The 24,121-nt window shown below is 43.0% G+C and overlaps 2 protein-coding genes and 2 long non-coding RNA genes across 4 annotated transcripts; all 4 read right to left on the reverse strand.

Moving 5' to 3' along the window:
* Positions 1–3,271: 3,271 nt before the first annotated feature.
* LOC113156030 lies at positions 3,272–3,788 on the reverse strand. The gene is made up of 2 exons (XR_003298270.1): positions 3,624–3,788; positions 3,272–3,533 (listed from the first exon to the last, which is right to left on the reverse strand). It is a non-coding gene; the product is annotated as an uncharacterized LOC113156030 (long non-coding RNA).
* Positions 3,789–5,875: 2,087 nt separating this feature from the next.
* On the reverse strand, positions 5,876–8,008 carry LOC113156603 (putative RNA exonuclease pqe-1). Its single transcript, XM_026351838.1, has 2 exons — positions 7,685–8,008; positions 5,876–6,696 (listed from the first exon to the last, which is right to left on the reverse strand). Exons 1-2 carry the CDS (start codon positions 7,749–7,751, stop codon positions 5,876–5,878), a joined length of 888 nt encoding a protein of 295 aa, XP_026207623.1. The 5' UTR covers positions 7,752–8,008.
* A 6,594-nt stretch (positions 8,009–14,602) lies between these two features.
* Positions 14,603–16,735, reverse strand: LOC113156604 (E3 ubiquitin-protein ligase Mdm2-like). Its single transcript, XM_026351839.1, has 2 exons — positions 16,412–16,735; positions 14,603–15,423 (listed from the first exon to the last, which is right to left on the reverse strand). The coding sequence occupies exons 1-2, from the start codon at positions 16,476–16,478 to the stop codon at positions 14,603–14,605; spliced, it is 888 nt and encodes a 295-aa protein (XP_026207624.1). The 5' UTR covers positions 16,479–16,735.
* Positions 16,736–21,592: 4,857 nt separating this feature from the next.
* Positions 21,593–22,948, reverse strand: LOC113155984. The gene is made up of 2 exons (XR_003298267.1): positions 21,945–22,948; positions 21,593–21,854 (listed from the first exon to the last, which is right to left on the reverse strand). It is a non-coding gene; the product is annotated as an uncharacterized LOC113155984 (long non-coding RNA).
* Positions 22,949–24,121: the final 1,173 nt, after the last annotated feature.

Raw genomic sequence — 24,121 nt, forward strand, 5'->3', positions numbered from 1 at the left:
ATTTTACTGAGGCTTAAAAGCTGCTTCAACATTTAGAATATATATGTTTAATATATATATATATGTAATATAAGTAAATGTAAAAGCTGCTTCAACATTTAGAATATATATGTATGTAATGTAAGTAAATGTAAAAGCTGCAACAGCACTGTGTTAAACCTCTGTCCCCAACTTTTAATGTTATGACTGAACTGAGAAATTAAGCTCACTCATTTCACCAAACTCCTATCAAATATATGCTAATTTAAGGTTTAAATGGCTGCTGGCTTAAGTAAACTCACATATGAAATTCTAAATGGATCATTCTTCATTTCAGTGATGGTACATCACTCAGTGTGTGTTGTACCACCTGCGTTTACATATATATATATATATAATATAGATATTATAGATATAAAGATATTCTGTGATCTTGCAGTAAACTGTAAAGAAGATTCTCTTGTTTTTACAGAAGACAACTGGCAGCTGTGGTTGAACATTTGAAGCTGGTTAATCTAACAGTCCTTTTCTGTTAAATTAACATGCAATGGTTGTTTTTTATACATCAAATCCCATTCAAATTCACAGAAAAATACCAAAAAACAATAATTATTAATTATTATTATTCATTTCAATTTAAATAAGCTCACTTGAGTCCCACATGAACTCAAGAGAGCATCAGAAGGAACCCAGGCCCACTGCTCCAGCATATGGTCTTACAATGGGTCTGAGGATCTCATCCCGGTACCTCACACCTCCGAGACAATGCCTCTGCAGATCATCACTGACCGACCGTCAAACCGGCCATACTGGAGGATGTTGCAGGCAGCAGAACGTTCTCCACAGCGTCTCCAGACTCTGTCACGTCTGTCACATGTGCTCATTGTGAACCTGCTCTCATCTATGAAGAGCACAGGGAAGTGCTGCTTCCTAATTGGACAGGTTGATATTCCAGAGGTGTGGTGGACTTGGACGTACAGTGGAATGATTATGTGTTCCAGTTTTCTGTTTGAGCAGTGTATTTTCTGAAGTAGAGACAGATCAACTCTGTCGTAGTGAACCGTTTCCTCTTCAAACCAGCACATCCAAAATATAGTAAGTGGTAAACTGGTTCAGCACTGGGACGTCATGCACGCTCCCACACCTGATGACTTTACCCATAATGCAGTAGTTTCATTTCACACATAAAACAAATGGTGTCTGGTTTTGTCTGGCAGGAACTCATTCCCGTCTGCAGGTGGTGCTTACAGTTAGGATTAAAGCACCTAACTCTCTCTCAGTTAGAGATATTAACAGTTATTGATTAGATTAATACACTTGACCTTAAGTAACTGATTGTTTCTGATCATTAGTGATCAGAAAGTGGTTTAGAGGTGTTCGAGTTTCATAAGTGAATGGTACCTTTATAATATTCTGCTTGAAAAGAGGCATCACAAACTTACAGGTTTCTACTGAATCTTCCAGAAAGACTTGATGTCCAGTTGTTCTGCTTTCATAACAAGCTTTATAATATCGCAATCTTTGCTTTGTGCTCGTTCAAGGAATTCGATGGAATAACAAAGACATGACAGTTGCTAAGAAGACGTCCTCCTCCCAAATGTCTTCAGTAAACAGACCTAGTTTCCCTATCTATCTTTATATATTTGAGTTATACCACACAAATGAAGAGAGAAACTGTGACTTCTCTGTGGGACGTGTGATCCTGTGTAGTCAACATATGTCATTCAGCTGAACTGACTGACTTTAGATGAGACAGAAACTGTTTCCCATCTCGTCAGTGACTGTAGCAGGATTCAATTCACTTTATTGTTGATACAGCTGATTAAAGCCCAGTGTTACTGCTCGTTTACTGCTAAACTCTGTTTGCTCTTCCAGTGTGAACCTCACACAGCTACAAGCTGCTGAGCTGGAACTGAACTTCTGTTCATGTCAATACGATTTCAAAACTACATTGAAGGAGGGGACAGCAGACCAGCAGATGACAGCAGATTGTCATAGTTAGTATCAAGTGTCCTGTCATAGTCTCTGTCCCTGTCACACACACTGTTCATGAGACTTTGCTCCTTGCTGTGCACCTTCAGCTGTGACAGTCAAAAGTTTCTTGTTGCTTCTGTCAGCTCACATGATGGAGGAGCTGAATGCTGCAGTAACTCCATCTCTCCTACAGTTTACCTCATGGATTTCCATTTGACTTATCCCTGTCTTATTTGTGCCTTTAAACTAGATCAGATAATGATACTGTGTTGATACCAAGAGGTGAGCAGCAGTGTGCTGCTGCTGCTGCTGACTTCTCCATCATCCACTGAACAGAGCTGACTTGCTGCACCTGAGATCACAGCTCAGAGGATCTTAGTGTGATACGTTGTCTCCAGAAGCTTCATCTGTCACAGCAGCTGTATCAGTGAACTGTGGAGAGTTACACACAGTCAAAGAACAAACGAGACCCACAGACTTCCCACGTGTCTCTGAGGAAGTGAATTGTTTGTATGTTAAAATAAAGTGATTCATTTCAAATGATTGGTTCTCCTCCAGCTAACTGACCTGTTGCAGGTTTAACCCAGCTGGGAAGAACCAAACTGACCACAGGGTCACTCTGTTATCTCCGAGGCTCTGGACTCTCATCAGGACTCTCACCTGCGGTTCCTGCTGCCTGTCTCCACTCTTCAGGCTGAAATGTCCAAAATGAGAAACAGTGAACATGGAAGAACAGAGCAGAGCAGCTGTAGCCGTAGCTTTTGTCCTTTTCCTTTAAGGACTGAGGTGAAAACAACCAAACCAGCTCCACGACATCAGCAACACGATGCAACGTACGAGCTACTGTGAACATTCATGTTCTCCAAATCCACACTGTCACATTCTCCCAACATCTCTGTTTGTGTATGAAGACACAGAGCTGCATAAAGAGCACTTTGAATGGTGCTTTACCTTTTCTACTTTTATTTCAGTAACATTTACTTAGAATAGAGTGATGAATTTAAAAAATGCTTCTTAACAGGGACGAACTTAACATCCTGATCAGTACTGTATCACTGTTTTAACCCCATTGTCTTTATTATTATATTATATTATATTATATTATATTATATTATATTATATTATTACTATTATTATTATTATTATTATTATTGTTATATTATATTATGTCATATTATATTATTATTATTATTATTATTATTATTATTATTATTATTATTATTATTATTATTATATTATTATTATTATTATTATATTACTTATTTAAAAAGTTCCCCTTGTAACACGACTGTGGGTAAAATCAAAGTCAGAACAGGACTTAAAGAACAGTTCAGTGTTTTATTGAAGCTTGTGTCATATTTCTGCTTCATCTATCAAACTGAACTGCTGCTTTCTCTTGTTCACTGTCAAATGGTGACTTTCCATTGTGTGAGTGTGAGGAGCTTCCCAACCCCACCAACACAGAGGAATCATGAACAACATCCTCGGTGCGGGTAGGATCGGGACGGTCCTCGTCCTCCGCACTGGAGGCTGAAGGCAGTGGAGCGGTGGAGGGTGGGCTTCAGTGAACTGCTTCAGTGCTAGAAGAAATAGCAGCAGATGTACTGTTAACATACGTGTACGTGTTGTTAGCTTCAGTTTATCACCATTGTACTGAGAGAATTACTCACTGAGGCACACAGGGGACCACTCCTCTCCAGCTGACCCTATGGTCATCCATCCTTCTGGTCAGCCTCTGTCGTCAAGGAAACTCTGGACATCGGGTCTCGGTCTTCCACGTAGCTTCTTGGAGGTCGCTGTAGTGTATATACTGGAATCCTGCTGGCTGCACTGAATCAGGGGACGTTCGGTGGGTTTCGTCTTCTGCATGGAGCTGCACCTCTTGGACTGCAGGACCTGGGTCTGGTTCAACAAGCAAAAAAAAAACAACAGTGAGAAGAAATATTCAAAGTAACTCAGAGACATGCAGAACATTTAGTCATTCACTTAGCTTTGCATGAGATTGTGATCTGCACCTTGAGGAAAAAAAAGGCACAGAAGTAAATCACAGTCAGTCAAATGAATCCTGGGCTGTATTGAATAAGTGAAATGAAAACTTGCAGGAGATTTGTTGAAAATCACCATAAACTTACCTGTGACACGCTCAAAAAACAAAGTAGGATTCACAGTCTTTGAATTCTTAACAGCTTTAAACATGAGATTGTACATGAAATGAACAGACTGTTGTACTGTGACTTACTACACAGTACAATTACATTACTTTCCATGTCAGTCTGACATACATGAAGTGACGTTATACTTACCTGTTCACCCATAGTCCAGAGTTTCCTCCATTAACTGCAGCAGTTTCTATTCAGGAGTTCTAATCCCTGCTTCCTTCCATCCACATGATCCACACTCAACCCAGATCTACCTGAAGCAGTAGAGGTAAGATGTGATGTCAGTGGAATCAGCAGCCAGGAGAGGATCCTGCTGTCCCTCATAGAGAACATGGTAAATGGCTGCATTGAAGTGGAGCTCTGATCCAACGTGTGTTGAACTTTCCTGGTATTCATCATTCATCTATTCACAGAGCGATGACAGCGAGCTACCACACGAGGTGCTGGCCTGACAATCAGGAGCAACTAGGGGTTCAGTGTCTTGCCCAAGGACACTTGCCCCCCCTCAGCCACCCTGATCCATAACCACCATGCAGGAGTCCTCTCTATCCTTCAACACATCAAACTCCTCTGGTCCATTGTGATTATACTGAATGATTCTTCAGCCACCAGATATTAATTTACCAAGGTCCAAGACGCTACCTACAGCAAATCCAACCCCACCAGACACAAAAACAACTTGTGGCATCACCAGCCCCTCCAGAAACAAAGACAACCTGTGGCATCACCAGCCCCTCCAGAAACAAAAACAACCTGTGGCATCACCAGCCCCTCCAGAAACAAAAACAACCTGTGGCATCACCAGCCCCTCCAGAAACAAAAACAACCTGTGGCATCACCAGCCCCTCCAGAAACAAAAACAACCTGTGGCATCACCAGCCCCTCCAGAAACAAAGACAACCTGTGGCATCACCAGCCCCTCCAGAAACAAAGACAACCTGTGGCATCAGCAGCTCCTCCAGAAACAAAGACAACCTGTGGCATCACCAGCTCCTCCAGAAACAAAGACAACCTGTGGCATCAGCAGCTCCTCCAGATACAAAGACAACCTGTGGCATCAGTAGCTCCTCCAGAAACAAAAACAACCTGTGGCATCACCAGCCCCTCCAGAAACAAAAACAACTTGTGGCATCACCAGCCCCTCCAGAAACAAAGACAACCTGTGGCATCACCAGCCCCTCCAGAAACAAAAACAACCTGTGGCATCACCAGCCCCTCCAGAAACAAAAACAACCTGTGGCATCAGCAGCTCCTCCAGATACAAAGACAACCTGTGGCATCAGCAGCTCCTCCAGATACAAAAACAACCTGTGGCATCACCAGCCCCTCCAGAAACAAAAACAACCTGTGGCATCACCAGCCCCTCCAGAAACAAAAACAACCTGTGGCATCACCAGCCCCTCCAGAAACAAAGACAACCTGTGGCATCACCAGCTCCTCCAGAAACAAAGACAACCTGTGGCATCAGCAGCTCCTCCAGAAACAAAGACAACCTGTGGCATCAGCAGCTCCTCCAGAAACAAAGACAACCTGTGGCATCAGCAGCTCCTCCAGAAACAAAGACAACCTGTGGCATCAGCAGCTCCTCCAGAAACAAAGACAACCTGTGGCATCAGCAGCTTCTCCCGAAACAAAAACAACCTGTGGCATCAGCAGCTCCTCCAGAAACAAAAACAACCTGTGGCATCACCAGCTCCTCCAGAAACAAAGACAACCTGTGGCATCACCAGCTCCTCCAGAAACAAGCTTCCAAGGTGAACGTCCTAATCGGAGTCGCTGTCGTCAGTCCACCGTAGAAAAGGACCCAGCCAGAGTCTCCTGAAGGTGTGGGGTCCACCGACTGAGGTTGAAGGCGCTGACTCCTCGTGGTTCGCTTCTCGGCTCCCGCTGGTCGAGCGTCCGAGGCCCGAAGTCGATGGCGCTGACTCGTCCAAGCCTCCATCAAGATTCCACCGATGCCTCTTCGCACTTACCTGCTCCGTGTCGCTCTCTTCCCTGCTCCTCTTGGTGGCAGAGCTGAGGCCCGATGTTGAAGGAGCAGAATCCTCAAACCTCTGAGGGACTGGTGGTTCGGATCGACGGGGACCAGCAAGAGACCGCCTCTGTGGTCCATCTTCAGGTCGTTCCTCAGGAATCGGGTGTCGAGGACATGCACAAGGAACGGGAGGATCCGCTCGTCGACAGCCGTGCCAGAAGTCTTCTGATGGCATCTGCTGGTCAAGAGGAGAGCGAGGCCTGATGACGTCGTCGTCCCCATCCCCGTCATAACCGGAATTCTCCTCCACGTCCCTATCTTCTTCCTCCACCTCCTCCTCGCTGTCCATGTCTTCATCATCAGTCATGGTGTCATAACCGGAATCTTCACTGGTCCAGTCATCCTCCTCGCTGTCGGTGTCCTCATCATCTGCCACATCATCGTCAGACATCGGACGAACACCCAAGAACTCACCTACCTCCATCTCCTCCTCATCCGATGAGACGTTGATGGGGAGATCTTCAGCGACGTCCACAATCCTGACGACTTCAGGGAGTCCATCTCCAGCAGGACGGTCCACCACGTAGTTCCCGCGCGGAGAGGAGCCACCTGAGGGGGAAACAACACAATATATACAATACATAGTTTGACATGTTAAGAATTTCTTAATTATTAAACATCAACTATTTGGAACAGAGTAACGTAGCATTGAAGCAGCACACAAGCAGTCAAATGTCAAAGTGCACTGACATGAGACTCCTTCAAAATAAGTGTCTCTGTCACTGGGTCACTTGGGATTGTTAACTGATGGTCCCATGTAACATTTGGAAAAGCAAACATGGTTTTCAGTAAATCTATACATTAGAGTCAACTACAAGACCTCCATTTACAATTCATTGTAAATCAAGGGAACGACTTTCAGAGGAAAATGTGATACAACACGTTCAAACTCATAACTTTGTATTTACAGACACAAACGACGCAAAACAGACTAAATCTTTGTAATTTACTCATTACACTAAACCGTGCTCAACGAACAGCATAAGTCGATCACTTCAAGCTCTAAACACAGTAAACTAACAGATCTTTAGTCTCAGGATACATTTGATGTCATTTCAGTTCAAGCTTCAACCACTAAACTGTTTCCAGCAGGTGTCCGACTGGAAAGCCTGTGTGCGTCCTGACGTCACGACGTTCGCGCCTGAAGCTGCCATCGTCTCCATGGTGACGGCAGTTACTGATTTTTAGCATTTTCTAATTTTTGGCCCGGGCGCCATCTTTTTCCACAAAACATTCATTCACATTTTGGACATTTCGACGCCCTCAAACCAAAATAGCAGTGTTTTCAAACCAATACACTATTGTTCAGACATTCCCCAACTTTCCCGGGAAATTTAGCCCATTCTCAGTAAAAAATCATCAATTTACACCAAGAAATCGTCGAATAAAAGCAGTTTTCAATAAATCTGTGTTTAACCAACAGGAAATGAACGTGATGTCAACAAGTTCCATTAGTTTTAGATGTTGAAAAGGCTTCAAATAGTTTTAGGAAGAGAAACTATTGCGTTTCTACTAATAAAAGTCGATTTCTTCTTACCTCCACCGTCGAGGTCGAGCCCGAGCAGCAGCTGCTCCCGGCTGAGCAGAGGCCTGCTGAAAACCATCCTGGACCAGTTGGGTTTTCTCACTAGCTCAGTGAAGAAGTCCAAGTGTGTTTGTTTTGTAGCAGTAAGATCAGTAAGATGATCAGTAGATGGCTTTTATTCCAGTAGCTTTGATTCTCCAAGTGTTCGCTTTCCAGATGATCGCTTCCTCAGAGAGACTTTGCAAAAGGTCAACTCAGGTCAGTGTCCAAGTGCAAAGAGAGAGGTCACCAAGGTCTGCACACCTGACGTCACCTCGGTTGGCTCGTCGTTCTGTTTCCATGGTATTTACGCACACGCACGCACGGACGTGCGTTATTTCTTTGTATTAATGTATTATTTTTATTTTATTTGATGTATTTAATCATTTAACTTTTCTCAAGACCAAGATGCTTTTCTTGATCCACTATGTTCATTTTTACCAGGTCCAGACGGCCACTCTCTAAAAATAGAATATATAATCTCACTAAATATAATAATAATAATAATAAATCACCAAACTTTAAGGGAACCAATGTTTTGCGTGTGTAAAGAAGGTATAAAGCCAAGTTAAATGACTTCTAACACTTATACTCACACAGGATAAAGACCAACATTAGCAGTTTTTCCAATAGGTTGAAATTTAGATTAAAACAAAAATTCAATGAAACCCAATCTGGAGTGTAGAAAAGGAGCCATAATAACGATTAATAATTGTAATTCACTGTAATAGTCACATGCTATTGAGTCAAATTGTGTTCCTTTATCCCTCGACATCTATTTCTTCTCCACTCACTGAACTGATTTGGTTTTGGAAATGAATTCAGAAAAAACACAATTACGTTTTCCAAAGATATTAATGGCTCTGTGTTAGTGAACTCCAACACTTTCAAATATTCAACATCAACCATCAGTGAGGTGGAATTTGGAAAGGACATTTGTTTAGTCGTTCTTCATTGTAAGAATAAACTCCCTGACAATGATCTAGTGTAATTCAAGGGGAGCTGGACCAGAGGAAAGCTTCAGTAGTAAGTTAGGTATTAATAAGGAAACAGAGGTAAACACCACACATTCACACATTTAATCATCTGACTTAATAATCACACAGAACAGCACATGTACAGGCAGAACAATGGCAAAGCTGCTCCACAGTTTGTCAGCTGAAATGAAAATGAATTGACACAACATGCTTAGCTACAGAACAGTGACAGGGACTGACTTATACTGCAAAAAGTTCAGGAGACTTGTTGGGATTTCCAGCTGATCCATACAGTGGATCTTGTTGATCTTCTGGAGGTATCTTCTGACAGCAAGTCGGCACTGTGAGGTCAAGGCCATTGGATTTCCTGGAGACACAACGAGAAGGAAGAAATGAGCACGTAGGTGACACGAAGCAATTTATAAAACAGACAATGATGTCACTTTGTCCCATTGTTTTACTAAACGAGATCTGTCCTCTCCTCTCTCCTTTCTTTTATATCAATTCAAATGCCACCATTACACGTCATTAACTGTGTTTCCTCCTCTCTGTACTTTTCTGCAGCTATCCTCGGCCTTGGAGCTGAATATCTCAGAATCCAGTTGACCTGCCCAGTGTTCTTGCTGCTTGTTGTTGCTGCAAAGAGAGGGGTCTGAGCTTTTACATCCACGCAGTCCACCAGGGCGCCGTGGGCTAGCAGAACCTGCAGACAGCTCAAATGCCCTTTGGAAACTGCAGCATGCAGAGGCGTGCCTGCAATCCCCCAGCCTCTTCTGCAGTTGACGACTTTCTTGTACATTTCTTGGCAAAGCATCTCATCAACAAGTCTGTCATTGTTTTGGAAAACAGCTTGTCTGAGCTGGGAAATCTCACAACAGCTTTCTTCTTCTTCAGGTGTTCTTAAACGGAGCATAGAACCTGCTGGAAAATAACAGAGAAAATCAACTGGACACTTAATATATCACATGTGTACCAGTGCTTTCAGTTGTGCTGCTTCAAACCCTACAACACAAACAGCAACACATAGTTTAACCTGAACAATATAGAACTCAGCATTTTACTGAGGCTTAAAAGCTGCTTCAACATTTAGAATATATATGTTTAATATATATATATATGTAATATAAGTAAATGTAAAAGCTGCTTCAACATTTAGAATATATATGTATGTAATGTAAGTAAATGTAAAAGCTGCAACAGCACTGTGTTAAACCTCTGTCCCCAACTTTTAATGTTATGACTGAACTGAGAAATTAAGCTCACTCATTTCACCAAACTCCTATCAAATATATGCTAATTTAAGGTTTTAATGGCTGCTGGCTTAAGTAAACTCAGATATGAAATTCTAAATGGATCATTCTTCATTTCAGTGATGGTACATCACTCAGTGTGTGTTGTACCACCTGCCTTTTTATATATATATAATATAGATATTATAGATATAAAGATATTCTGTGATCTTGCAGTAAACTGTAAAGAAGATTCTCTTGTTTTTACGGAAGACAACTGGCAGCTGTGGTTGAACATTTGAAGCTTGTTAATCTAACCGTCCTTTATTGTTAAATGAACATGCAATTGTTGTTTATTATACATTGAATCTCATTCAAATTCACAGAAAAATACCACAAAACAATAATTATTAATTATTATTATTAATTTCAATTTAAATAAGCTCACTTGAGTCCCACATGAACTCAAGAGAGCATCAGAAGGAACCCAGGCCCACTGCTCCAGCCTATGGTGTTACAATGGGTCTGAGGATCTCATCCCGGTACCTCACACCTCCGAGACAATGCCTCTGCAGATCATCACTGACCGACCGTCAAACCGGCCATACTGGAGGATGTTGCAGGCAGCAGAACGTTCTCCACAGCGTCTCCAGACTCTGCCACGTCTGTCACATGTGCTCATTGTGAACCTGCTCTCATCTATGAAGAGCACAGGGAAGTGCTGCTTCCTAATTGGACAGGTTGATATTCCAGAGGTGTGGTGGACTTGGACGTACAGTGGAATGATTATGTGTTCCAGTTTTCTGTTTGAGCAGTGTATTTTCTGAAGTAGAGACAGATCAACTCTGCCGTAGTGAATCGTTTCCTCTTCAAACCAGCACATCCAAAATATAGTAAGTGGTAAACTGGTTCAGCACTGTGACGTCATGCACGCTCCCACACCTGATGACTTTACCCATAATGCAGTAGTCTCATTTCACACATAAAACAAATGGTGTCTGGTGTTGTCTGGCAGGAACTCATTCCCGTCTGCAGATGGTGCTTACAGTTAGGATTAAAGCACCTAACTCTCTCTCAGTTAGAGATATTAACAGTTATTGATTAGATTAATACACTTGACCTTAAGTAACTGATTGTTTCTGATCACTAATGATCAGAAAGTGGTTTAGAGGTGTTCGAGTTTCATAAATGAATGGTACCTTTATAATATTCTGCTTGAAAAGAGGCATCACAAACTTACAGGTTTCTACTGAATCTTCCAGAAAGACTTGATGTCCAGTTGTTCTGCTTTCATAACAAGCTTTATAATATCGCAATCTTTGCTTTGTGCTCGTTCAAGGAATTCGATGGAATAACAAAGACATGACAGTTGCTAAGAAGACGTCCTCCTCCCAAATGTCTTCAGTAAACAGACCTAGTTTCCCTATCTATCTTTATATATTTGAGTTATACCACACAAATGAAGAGAGAAACTGTGACTTCTCTGTGGGACGTGTGATCCTGTGTAGTCAACATATGTCATTCAGCTGAACTGACTGACTTTAGATGAGACAGAAACTGTTTCCCATCTCGTCAGTGACTGTAGCAGGATTCAATTCACTTTATTGTTGATACAGCTGATTAAAGCCCAGTGTTACTGCTCGTTTACTGCTAAACTCTGTTTGCTCTTCCAGTGTGAACCTCACACAGCTACAAGCTGCTGAGCTGGAACTGAACTTCTGTTCATGTCAATACGATTTCAAAACTACATTGAAGGAGGGGACAGCAGACCAGCAGATGACAGCAGATTGTCATAGTTAGTATCAAGTGTCCTGTCATAGTCTCTGTCCTTTTCACACACACTGTTCATGAGACTTTACTCTGTGCTGTGCACCTTCAGCTGTGACAGTCAAAAGTTTCTTGTTGCTTCTGTCAGCTCACATGATGGAGGAGCTGAATGCTGCAGTAACTCCATCTCTCCTACAGTTTACCTCATGGATTTCCATTTGACCTCTCCCTGTCTTATTTGTGCCTTTAAACTAGATCAGATAATGATACTGTGTTGATACCAAGAGGTGAGCAGCAGTGTGCTGCTGCTGCTGACTTCTCCATCATCCACTGAACAGAGCTGATTTGCTTCACCTGAGATCACAGCTCAGAGGATCCTGCTGCCTGTCTCCACTCTTCAGGCTGAAATGTCCAAAATGAGAAACAGTGAACATGGAAGAACAGAGCAGAGCAGCTGTAGCCGTAGCTTTTGTCCTTTTCCTTTAAGGACTGAGGTGAAAACAACCAAACCAGCTCCACGACATCAGCAACACGATGCAACGTACGAGCTACTGTGAACATTCATGTTCTCCAAATCCACACTGTCACATTCTCCCAACATCTCTGTTTGTGTATGAAGACACAGAGCTGCATAAAGAGCACTTTGAATGGTGCTTTAACTTTTCTACTTTTATTTCAGTAACATTTACTTAGAATAGAGTGATGAAGTTTAAAAAATGCTTCTTAACAGGGACGAACTTAACATCCTGATCAGTACTGTATCACTGTTTTAACCCCATTGTCTTTATTATTATATTATATTATATTATATTATATTATATTATATTATATTATGTTAGAAGAAATAGCAGCAGATGTACTGTTAACATACGTGTACGTGTTGTTAGCTTCAGTTTATCACCATTGTACTGAGAGAATTACTCACTGAGGCACACAGGGGACCACTCCTCTCCAGCTGACCCTATGGTCATCCATCCTTCTGGTCAGCCTCTGTCGTCAAGGAAACTCTGGACATCGGGTCTCGGTCTTCCACGTAGCTTCTTGGAGGTCGCTGTAGTGTATATACTGGAATCCTGCTGGCTGCACTGAATCAGGGGACGTCCGGTGGGTTTCGTCTTCTGCATGGAGCTGCACCTCTTGGACTGCAGGACCTGGGTCTGGTTCAACAAGCAAAAAAAAAACAACAGTGAGAAGAAATATTCAAAGTAACTCAGAGACATGCAGAACATTTAGTCATTCACTTAGCTTTGCATGAGATTGTCATCTGCACCTTGAGGAAGAAAAAGGCACAGAAGTAAATCACAGTCAGTCAAATGAATCCTGGGCTGTATTGAATCAGTGAAATGAAAACTTGCAGGAGATTTGTTGAAAATCACCATAAACTTACCTGTGACACGCTCAAAAAACAAAGTAGGATTCACAGTCTTTGAATTCTTAACAGCTTTAAACATGAGATTGTACATGAAATGAACAGACTGTTGTACTGTGACTTACTACACAGTACAATTACATTACTTTCCATGTCAGTCTGACATACATGAAGTGACGTTATACTTACCTGTTCACCCATAGTCCAGAGTTTCCTCCATTAACTGCAGCAGTTTCTATTCAGGAGTTCTAATCCCTGCTTCCTTCCATCCACATGATCCTCACTTAACCCAGATCTACCTGAAGCAGTAGAGGTAAGATGTGATGTCAGTGGAATCAGCAGCCAGGAGAGGATCCTGCTGTCCCTCATAGAGAACATGGTAAATGGCTGCATTGAAGTGGAGCTCTGATCCAACGTGTGTTGAACTTTCCTGGTATTCATCATTCATCTATTCACAGAGCGATGACAGCGAGCTACCACACGAGGTGCTGGCCTGACAATCAGGAGCAATTAGGGGTTCAGTGTCTTGCCCAAGGACACTTGCCCCCCCTCAGCCACCCTGATCCATAACCACCATGCAGGAGTCCTCTCTATCCTTCAACACATCAAACTCCTCTGGTCCATTGTGATTATACTGAATGATTCTTCAGCCACCAGATATTAATTTACCAAGGTCCAAGACGCTACCTACAGCAAATCCAACCCCACCAGACACAAAAACAACTTGTGGCATCACCAGCCCCTCCAGAAACAAAAACAACCTGTGGCATCACCAGCCCCTCCAGAAACAAAGACAACCTGTGGCATCACCAGCCCCTCCAGAAACAAAAACAACCTGTGGCATCACCAGCCCCTCCAGAAACAAAGACAACCTGTGGCATCACCAGCCCCTCCAGAAACAAAAACAACCTGTGGCATCAGCAGCTCCTCCAGAAACAAAGACAACCTATGGCATCAGCAGCTCCTCCAGAAACAAAGACAACCTGTGGCATCAGCAGCTCCTCCAGAAACAAAGACAACCTGTGGCATCAGTAGCTCCTCCAGAAACAAAGACAACCTGTGGCATCAGCAGCTCCTCCAGATACAAAGACAACCTGTGGCATCAGGAGCTCCTCCAGAAACAAAGACAACCTGTGGCATCAGCAGCTCCTCCAGAAACAAAGACAACCTGTGGCATCAGCAGCTCCTCCAGAAACAAAGACAACCTGTGGCATCAGCAGCTCCTCCAGAAACAAAGACAACCTGTGGCATCACCAGCCCCTCCAGAAACAAAGACAACCTGTGGCATCACCAGCTCCTCCAGAAACAAAGACAACCTGTGGCATCAGCAGCTCCTCCCGAAACAAAAACAACCTGTGGCATCACCAGCCCCTCCAGAAACAAAAACAACCTGTGGCATCACCAGCCCCTCCAGAAACAAAAACAACCTGTGGCATCAGCAGCTCCTCCAGAAACAAAGACAACCTGTGGCATCAGCAGCTTCTCCCGAAACAAAAACAACCTGTGGCATCAGCAGCTCCTCCAGAAACAAGCTTCCAAGGTGAACGTCCTAATCGGAGTCGCTGTTGTCAGTCCACCGTAGAAAAGGACCCAGCCAGAGTCTCCTGAAGGTGTGGGATCCACCGACTGAGGTTGAAGGCGCTGACTCCTCGTGGTTCGCTTCTCGGCTCCCACTGGTCGAGCGTCCGAGGCCCGAAGTCGATGGCGCTGACTCGTCCAAGCCTCCATCAAGATTCCACCGATGCCTCTTCGCACTTACCTGCTCCGTGTCGCTCTCTTCCCTGCTCCTCTTGGTGGCAGAGCTGAGGCCCGATGTTGAAGGAGCAGAATCCTCAAACCTCTGAGGGACTGGTGGTTCGGATCGACGGGGACCAGCAAGAGACCGCCTCTGTGGTCCATCTTCAGGTCGTTCCTCAGGAATCGGGTGTCGAGGACATGCACAAGGAACGGGAGGATCCACTCGTCCACAGCCGTGCCAGAAGTCTTCTGATGGCATCTGCTGGTCAAGAGGAGAGCGAGGCCTGATGACGTCGTCGTCCCCATCCCCGTCATAACCGGAATTCTCCTCCGTGTCCCTATCTTCTTCCTCCACCTCCTCCTCGCTGTCCATGTCTTCATCATCAGTCATGGTGTCATAACCGGAATCTTCACTGGTCCAGTCATCCTCCTCGCTGTCGGTGTCCTCATCATCTGCCACATCATCGTCAGACATCGGACGAACACCCAAGAACTCACCTACCTCCATCTCCTCCTCATCCGATGAGACGTTGATGGGGAGATCTTCAGCGACGTCCACAATCCTGACGACTTCAGGGAGTCCATCTCCAGCAGGACGGTCCACCACGTAGTTCCCGCGCGGAGAGGAGCCACCTGAGGGGGAAACAACACAATATATACAATACATAGTTTGACATGTTAAGAATTTCTTAATTATTAAACATCAACTATTTGGAACAGAGTAACGTAGCATTGAAGCAGCACACAAGCAGTCAAATGTCAAAGTGCACTGACATGAGACTCCTTCAAAATAAGTGTCTCTGTCACTGGGTCACTTGGGATTGTTAACTGATGGTCCCATGTAACATTTGGAAAAGCAAACATGGTTTTCAGTAAATCTATACATTAGAGTCAACTACAAGACCTCCATTTACAATTCATTGTAAATCAAGGGAACGACTTTCAGAGGAAAATGTGATACAACACGTTCAAACTCATAACTTTGTATTTACAGACACAAACGACGCAAAACAGACTAAATCTTTGTAATTTACTCATTGCGCTAAACCGTGCTCAAGGAACAACATAACTCGATCACTTCAAGCTCTAAACACAGTAAACTAACAGATCTTTAGTCTCAGGATACATTTGATGTCATTTCAGTTCAAGCTTCAACCACTAAACTGTTTCCAGCAGGTGTCCGACTGGAAAGCCTGTGTGCGTCCTGACGTCACGACGTTCGCGCCTGAAGCTGCCATCGTCTCCATGGTGACGGCAGTTACTGATTTTTAGCATTTTCTAATTTTTGGCCCGGGCGCCATCTTTTTCCACTAAACATTCATTCACATTTTGGACATTTCGACGCCCTCAAACCAAAATAGCAGTGTTTTCAAACCAATACACTATTGTTCAGACATTCCCCAACTTTCCCGGGAAATTTAGCCCATTCCCAGTAAAAAATCGTCAATTTACACCAAGAAATCGTCGAATAAAAGCAGTTTTCAATAAATCTGTGTTTAACCAACAGGAAATGAACGTGATGTCAACAAGTTACATTAGTTTTGGATGTTGACAAAGCTTCCAATAGTTTTAGGAAGAGAAACTATTGCATTTCTACTAATAAAAGTCGATTTCTTCTCACCTCCACCGTCGAGGTCGAGCCCGAGCAGCAGCTGCTCCCGGCTGAGCAGAGGCCTGCTGAAAACCATCCTGGACCAGTTGGGTTTTCTCACTAGCTCAGTGAAGAAGTCCAAGTGTGTTTGTTTTGTAGCAGTAAGATCAGTAAGATGATCAGTAGATGGCTTTTATTCCAGTAGCTTTGATTCTCCAAGTGTTCGCTTTCCAGATGATCGCTTCCTCAGAGAGACTTTGCAAAAGGTCAACTCAGGTCAGTGTCCAAGTGCAAAGAGAGAGGTCACCAAGGTCTGCACACCTGACGTCACCTCGGTTGGCTCGTCGTTCTGTTTCCATGGTATTTACGCACACGCACGCACGGACGTGCGTTATTTCTTTGTATTAATGTATTATTTTTATTTTATTTGATGTATTTAATCATTTAACTTTTCTCAAGACCAAGATGCTTTTCTTGATCCACTATGTTCATTTTTACCAGGTCCAGACGGCCACTCTCTAAAAATAGAATATATAATCTCACTAAATATAATAATTATTATTATTATTATTAATAATAATAATATTATAACAATAACAATAATAATAATGTTCCTTTATCCCTCTACATCTATTTCTTCTCCACTCACTGAACTGATTTGGTTTTGGAAAAAACCACAACTACATTTCCCAAAGATATTAATGGCTCTGTGTTAGTGAACTCCAACACTTTCAAATATTCAACATCAACCATCAGTGAGGTGGAATTTGGAAAGGACATTTGTTTAGTCGTTCTTCATTGTAAGAATAAACTCCCTGACAATGATCTAGTGTAATTCAAGGGGAGCTGGACCAGAGGAAAGCTTCAGTAGTAAGTTAGGTATTAATAAGGAAACAGAGGTAAACACCACACATTCACACATTTAATCATCTGACTTAATAATCACACAGAACAGCACATGTACAGGCAGAACAATGGCAAAGCTGCTCCACAGTTTGTCAGCTGAAATGAAAATGAATTGACACAACATGCTTAGCTACAGAACAGTGACAGGGACTGACTTATACTGCAAAAAGTTCAGGAGACTTGTTGGGATTTCCAGCTGATCCATACAGTGGATCTTGTTGATCTTCTGGAGGTATCTTCTGACAGCAAGTCGGCACTGTGAGGTCAAGGCCATTGGATTTCCTGGAGACACAACGAGAAGGAAGAAATGAGCACGTAGGTGACACGAAGCAATTTATAAAACAGACAATGATGTCACTTTGTCCCATTGTTTTACTAAACGAGATCTGTCCTCTCCTCTCTCCTTTCTTCTATATCAATTCAAATGCCACCATTACACGTCATTAACTGTGTTTCCTCCTCTCTGTACTTTTCTGCAGCTATCCTCGGCCTTGGAGCTGAATATCTCAGAATCCAGTTGACCTGCCCAGTGTTCTTGCTGCTTGTTGTTGCTGCAAAGAGAGGGGTCTGAGCTTTTACATCCACGCAGTCCACCAGGGCGCCGTGGGCTAGCAGAACCTGCAGACAGCTCAAATGCCCTTTGGAAACTGCAGCATGCAGAGGCGTGCCTGCAATCCCCCAGCCTCCTCTGCAGTTGATGACTTTCTTGTACATTTCTTGGCAAAGCATCTCATCAACAAGTCTGTCATTGTTTTGGAAAACAGCTTGTCTGAGCTGGGAAATCTCACAACAGCTTTCTTCTTCTTCAGGTGTTCTTAAACGGAGCATAGAACCTGCTGGAAAATAACAGAGAAAATCAACTGGACACTTAATATATCACATGTGTACCAGTGCTTTCAGTTGTGCTGTTCAAACCCTACAACACAAACAGCAACACATAGTTTAACCTGAACAATATAGAACTCAGCATTTTACTGAGGCTTAAAAGCTGCTTCAACATTTAGAATATATATGTTTAATATATATATATATGTAATATAAGTAAATGTAAAAGCTGCTTCAACATTTAGAATATATATGTATGTAATGTAAGTAAATGTAAAAGCTGCAACAGCACTGTGTTAAACCTCTGTCCCCAACTTTTAATGTTATGACTGAACTGAGAAATTAAGCTCACTCATTTCACCAAACTCCTATCAAATATATGCTAATTTAAGGTTTAAATGGCTGCTGGCTTAAGTAAACTCAGATATGAAATTCTAAATGGATCATTCTTCATTTCAGTGATGGTACATCACTCAGTGTGTGTTGTACCACCTGCCTTTTTATATATATATATATAATATAGATATTATAGATATAAGGATATTCTGTGATCTTGCAGTAAACTGTAAAGAAGATTCTCTTGTTTTAACAGAAGAGAACTGTCAGCTGTGGTTGAACATTTGAAGCTTGTTAATCTAACCGTCCTTTATTGTTAAATGAACATGCAATTGTTGTTTATTATACATTGAATCTCATTCAAATTCACAGAAAAATACCACAAAACAATAATTATTAATTGTTATTATTAATTTCAATTTAAATAAGCTCACTAGAGTCCCACATGAACTCAAGAGAGCATCAGAAGGAACCCAGGCCCACTGCTCCAGCATATGGTCTTACAATGGGTCTGAGGATCTCATCCCGGTACCTCACACCTCCGAGACAATGCCTCTGCAGATCATCACTGACCGACCGTCAAACCGGCCATACTGGAGGATGTTGCAGGCAGCAGAACGTTCTCCACAGCGTCTCCAGACTCTGCCACGTCTGTCACATGTGCTCATTGTGAACCTGCTCTCATCTATGAAGAGCACAGGGAAGTGCTGCTTCCTAATTGGACAGGTTGATATTCCAGAGGTGTGGTGGACTTGGACGTACAGTGGAATGATTATGTGTTCCAGTTTTCTGTTTGAGCAGTGTATTTTCTGAAGTAGAGACAGATCAACTCTGTCGTAATGAACCGTTTCCTCTTCAAACCAGCACATCCAAAATATAGTAAGTGGTAAACTGGTTCAGCACTGGGACGTCATGCACGTCCCAGTGCTCCCACACCTGATGACTTTACCCATAATGCAGTAGTTTCATTTCACACATAAAACAAATGGTGTCTGGTGTTGTCTGGCAGGAACTCATTCCCGTCTGCAGATGGTGCTTACAGTTAGGATTAAAGCACCTAACTCTCTCTCAGTTAGAGATATTAACAGTTATTGATTAGATTAATACACTTGAGCTTAAGTAACTGATTGTTTCTGATCATTAGTGATCAGAAAGTGGTTTAGAGGTGTTCGAGTTTCATAAGTGAATGGTACCTTTATAATATTCTGCTTGAAAAGAGGCATCACAAACTTACAGGTTTCTACTGAATCTTCCAGAAAGACTTGATGTCCAGTTGTTCTGCTTTCATAACAAGCTTTTTAATATCGCAATCTTTGCTTTGTGCTCGTTCAAGGAATTCGATGGAATAACAAAGACATGACAGTTGCTAAGAAGACGTCCTCCTCCCAAATGTCTTCAGTAAACAGACCTAGTTTCCCTATCTATCTTTATATATTTGAGTTATACCACACAAATGAAGAGAGAAACTGTGACTTCTCTGTGGGACGTGTGATCCTGTGTAGTCAACATATGTCATTCAGCTGAACTGACTGACTTTAGATGAGACAGAAACTGTTTCCCATCTCGTCAGTGACTGTAGCAGGATTCAATTCACTTTATTGTTGATACAGCTGATTAAAGCCCAGTGTTACTGCTCGTTTACTGCTAAACTCTGTTTGCTCTTCCAGTGTGAACCTCACACAGCTACAAGCTGCTGAGCTGGAACTGAACTTCTGTTCATGTCAATACGATTTCAAAACTACATTGAAGGAGGGGACAGCAGACCAGCAGATGACAGCAGATTGTCATAGTTAGTATCAAGTGTCCTGTCATAGTCTCTGTCCCTGTCACACACACTGTTCATGAGACTTTACTCTGTGCTGTGCACCTTCAGCTGTGACAGTCAAAAGTTTCTTGTTGCTTCTGTCAGCTCACATGATGGAGGAGCTGAATGCTGCAGTAACTCCATCTCTCCTACAGTTTACCTCATGGATTTCCATTTGACCTCTCCCTGTCTTATTTGTGCCTTTAAACTAGATCAGATAATGATACTGTGTTGATACCAAGAGGTGAGCAGCAGTGTGCTGCTGCTGCTGCTGACTTCTCCATCATCCACTGAACAGAGCTGACTTGCTTCACCTGAGATCACAGCTCAGAGGATCTTAGTGTGATACGTTGTCTCCAGAAGCTTCATCTGTCACAGCAGCTGTATCAGTGAACTGTGGAGAGTTACACACAGTCAAAGAACCAACAGACCCACAGACTTCCCACGTGTCTCTGAGGAAGTGAATTGTTTGAATGTTAACATAAAGTTATTCATTTCAAATGATTGGTTCTCCTCCAGCTAACTGACCTGTTGCAGGTTTAACCCAGCTGGTAAGAACCAAACTGACCACAGGGTCACTCTGTTATCTCCGAGGCTCTGGACTCTCATCAGGACTCTCACCTGCGGTTCCTGCTGCCTGTCTCCACTCTTCAGGCTGAAATGTCCAAAATGAGAAACAGTGAACATGGAAGAATAGAGCAGAGCAGCTGTAGCCGTAGCTTTTGTCCTTTTCCTTTAAGGACTGAGGTGAAAACAACCAAACCAGCCCCACGACATCAGCAACACGATGCAACGTACGAGCTACTGTGAACATTCATCTTCTCCAAATCCACACTGTCACATTCTCCCAACATCTCTGTTTGTGTCTTCAACACTGATGTTGCCTGTTTGTCTTCAAAGCAGCTCGAGTCTCGGCACAAAGTAGAACTGTATGTGGTGCAGTGATTTTCAATAACAACAGGAATCTGACACAGAGCTGCATAAAGAGCACTTTGAATGGTGCTTTAACTTTTCTACTTTTACTTCAGTAACATTTACTTAGAATAGAGTGATGAAGTTTAAAAAATGCTTCTTAACAGGGACGAACTTAACATACTGATCAGTACTGTATCACTGTTTTAACCCCATTGTCTTATATTATTATTAGTATATTATATTATTATTATTATTATTATTATTATATTATATTATATTATATTATATTATATTATATTATATTATATTATATTATATTATATTATATTATATTATATTATATTATATTATATTATATTATATTACTTATTTTAAAAGTTCCCCTTGTAACACGACTGTGGGTAAAATGAAAGTCAGAACAGGACTTAAAGAACAGTTCAGTGTTTTATTGAAGCTTGTGTCATATTTCTGCTTCATCTATCAAACTGAACTGCTGCTTTCTCTTGTTCACTGTCAAATGGTGACTTTCCATTGTGTGAGTGTGAGGAGCTTCCCAACCCCACCAACACAGAGGAATCATGAACAACATCCTCGGTGCGGGTAGGATCGGGACGGTCCTCGTCCTCCGTACTGGAGGCTGAAGGCAGTGGAGCGGTGGAGGGTGGGCTTCAGTGAACTGCTTCAGTGCTAGAAGAAATAGCAGCAGATGTACTGTTAACATACGTGTACGTGTTGTTAGCTTCAGTTTATCACCATTGTACTGAGAGAATTACTCACTGAGGCACACAGGGGACCACTCCTCTCCAGCTGACCCTATGGTCATCCATCCTTCTGGTCAGCCTCTGTCGTCAAGGAAACTCTGGACATCGGGTCTCGGTCTTCCACGTAGCTTCTTGGAGGTCGCTGTAGTGTATATACTGGAATCCTGCTGGCTGCACTGAATCAGGGGACGTCCGGTGGGTTTCGTCTTCTGCATGGAGCTGCACCTCTTGGACTGCAGGACCTGGGTCTGGTTCAACAAGCAAAAAAAAAACAACAGTGAGAAGAAATATTCAAAGTAACTCAGAGACATGCAGAACATTTAGTCATTCACTTAGCTTTGCATGAGATTGTCATCTGCACCTTGAGGAAGAAAAATGCACAGAAGTAAATCACAGTCAGTCAAATGAATCCTGGGCTGTATTGAATAAGTGAAATGAAAACTTACAGGAGATTTGATCATGTTGAAAATCACAACAAACTTACCTGTGATGGAGACACGCTCAAAAAACAAAGTAGGATTCACAGTCTTTGAATTCTTAACAGCTTTAAACATGAGATTGTACATGAAATGAACAGACTGTTGTACTGTGACTTACTACACAGTACAATTACATTACTTTCCATGTCAGTCTGACATACATGAAGTGACGTTCATACTTACCTGTTCACCCATAGTCCAGAGTTTCCTCCATTAACTGCAGCAGTTTCTATTCAGGAGTTCTAATCCCTGCTTCCTTCCATCCACATGATCCTCACTTAACCCAGATCTACCTGAAGCAGCAGAGGTGAGATGTGATGTCAGTGGAATCAGCAGCCAGGAGAGGATCCTGCTGTCCCTCATAGAGAACATGGTAAATGGCTGCATTGAAGTGGAGCTCTGATCCAACGTGTGTTGAACTTTCCTGGTATTCATCATTCATCTATTCACAGAGCGATGACAGCGAGCTACCACACGAGGTGCTGGCCTGACAATCAGGAGCAATTAGGGGTTCAGTGTCTTGCCCAAGGACACTTGCCCCCCCTCAGCCACCCTGATCCACAACCATCATGCAGGAGTCCTCTCTATCCTTCAACACATCAAACTCCTCTGGTCCATTGTGATTATACTGAATGATTCTTCAGCCACCAGATATTAATTTACCAAGGTCCAAGACGCTACCTACAGCAAATCCAACCCCACCAGACACAAAAACAACTTGTGGCATCACCAGCCCCTCCAGAAACAAAAACAACCTGTGGCATCACCAGCCCCTCCAGAAACAAAGACAACCTGTGGCATCACCAGCCCCTCCAGAAACAAAAACAACCTGTGGCATCACCAGCCCCTCCAGAAACAGAAACAACCTGTGGCATCACCAGCCCCTCCAGAAACAAAGACAACCTGTGGCATCAGCAGCTCCTCCAGAAACAAAGACAACCTGTGGCATCAGCAGCTCCTCCAGAAACAAAGACAACCTGTGGCATCACCAGCCCCTCCAGAAACAAAAACAACCTGTGGCATCACCAGCCCCTCCAGAAACAAAGACAACCTGTGGCATCACCAGCCCCTCCAGAAACAAAAACAACCTGTGGCATCACCAGCCCCTCCAGAAACAAAGACAACCTGTGGCATCAGCAGCTCCTCCAGAAACAAAGACAACCTGTGGCATCACCAGCCCCTCCAGAAACAAAAACAACTTGTGGCATCACCAGCCCCTCCAGAAACAAAAACAACCTGTGGCATCAGCAGCTCCTCCAGAAACAAAGACAACCTGTGGCATCAGCAGCTCCTCCAGAAACAAAGACAACCTGTGGCATCAGCAGCTCCTCCAGAAACAAAGACAACCTGTGGCATCAGCAGCTCCTCCAGAAACAAAGACAACCTGTGGCATCAGCAGCTCCTCCAGAAACAAAGACAACCTGTGGCATCAGCAGCTCCTCCAGAAACAAAAACAACCTGTGGCATCAGCAGCTCCTCCAGAAACAAAAACAACCTGTGGCATCACCAGCCCCTCCAGAAACAAAAACAACCTGTGGCATCACCAGCCCCTCCAGAAACAAAAACAACTTGTGGCATCACCAGCCCCTCCAGAAACAAAAACAACCTGTGGCATCACCAGCCCCTCCAGAAACAGAAACAACCTGTGGCATCACCAGCCCCTCCAGAAACAAAGACAACCTGTGGCATCAGCAGCTCCTCCAGAAACAAAGAC

This window comes from Anabas testudineus, chromosome 19 (genome assembly GCF_900324465.2).
Source record: "Anabas testudineus chromosome 19, fAnaTes1.2, whole genome shotgun sequence".
In the NCBI taxonomy this organism is placed as follows: domain Eukaryota; kingdom Metazoa; phylum Chordata; class Actinopteri; order Anabantiformes; family Anabantidae; genus Anabas; species Anabas testudineus.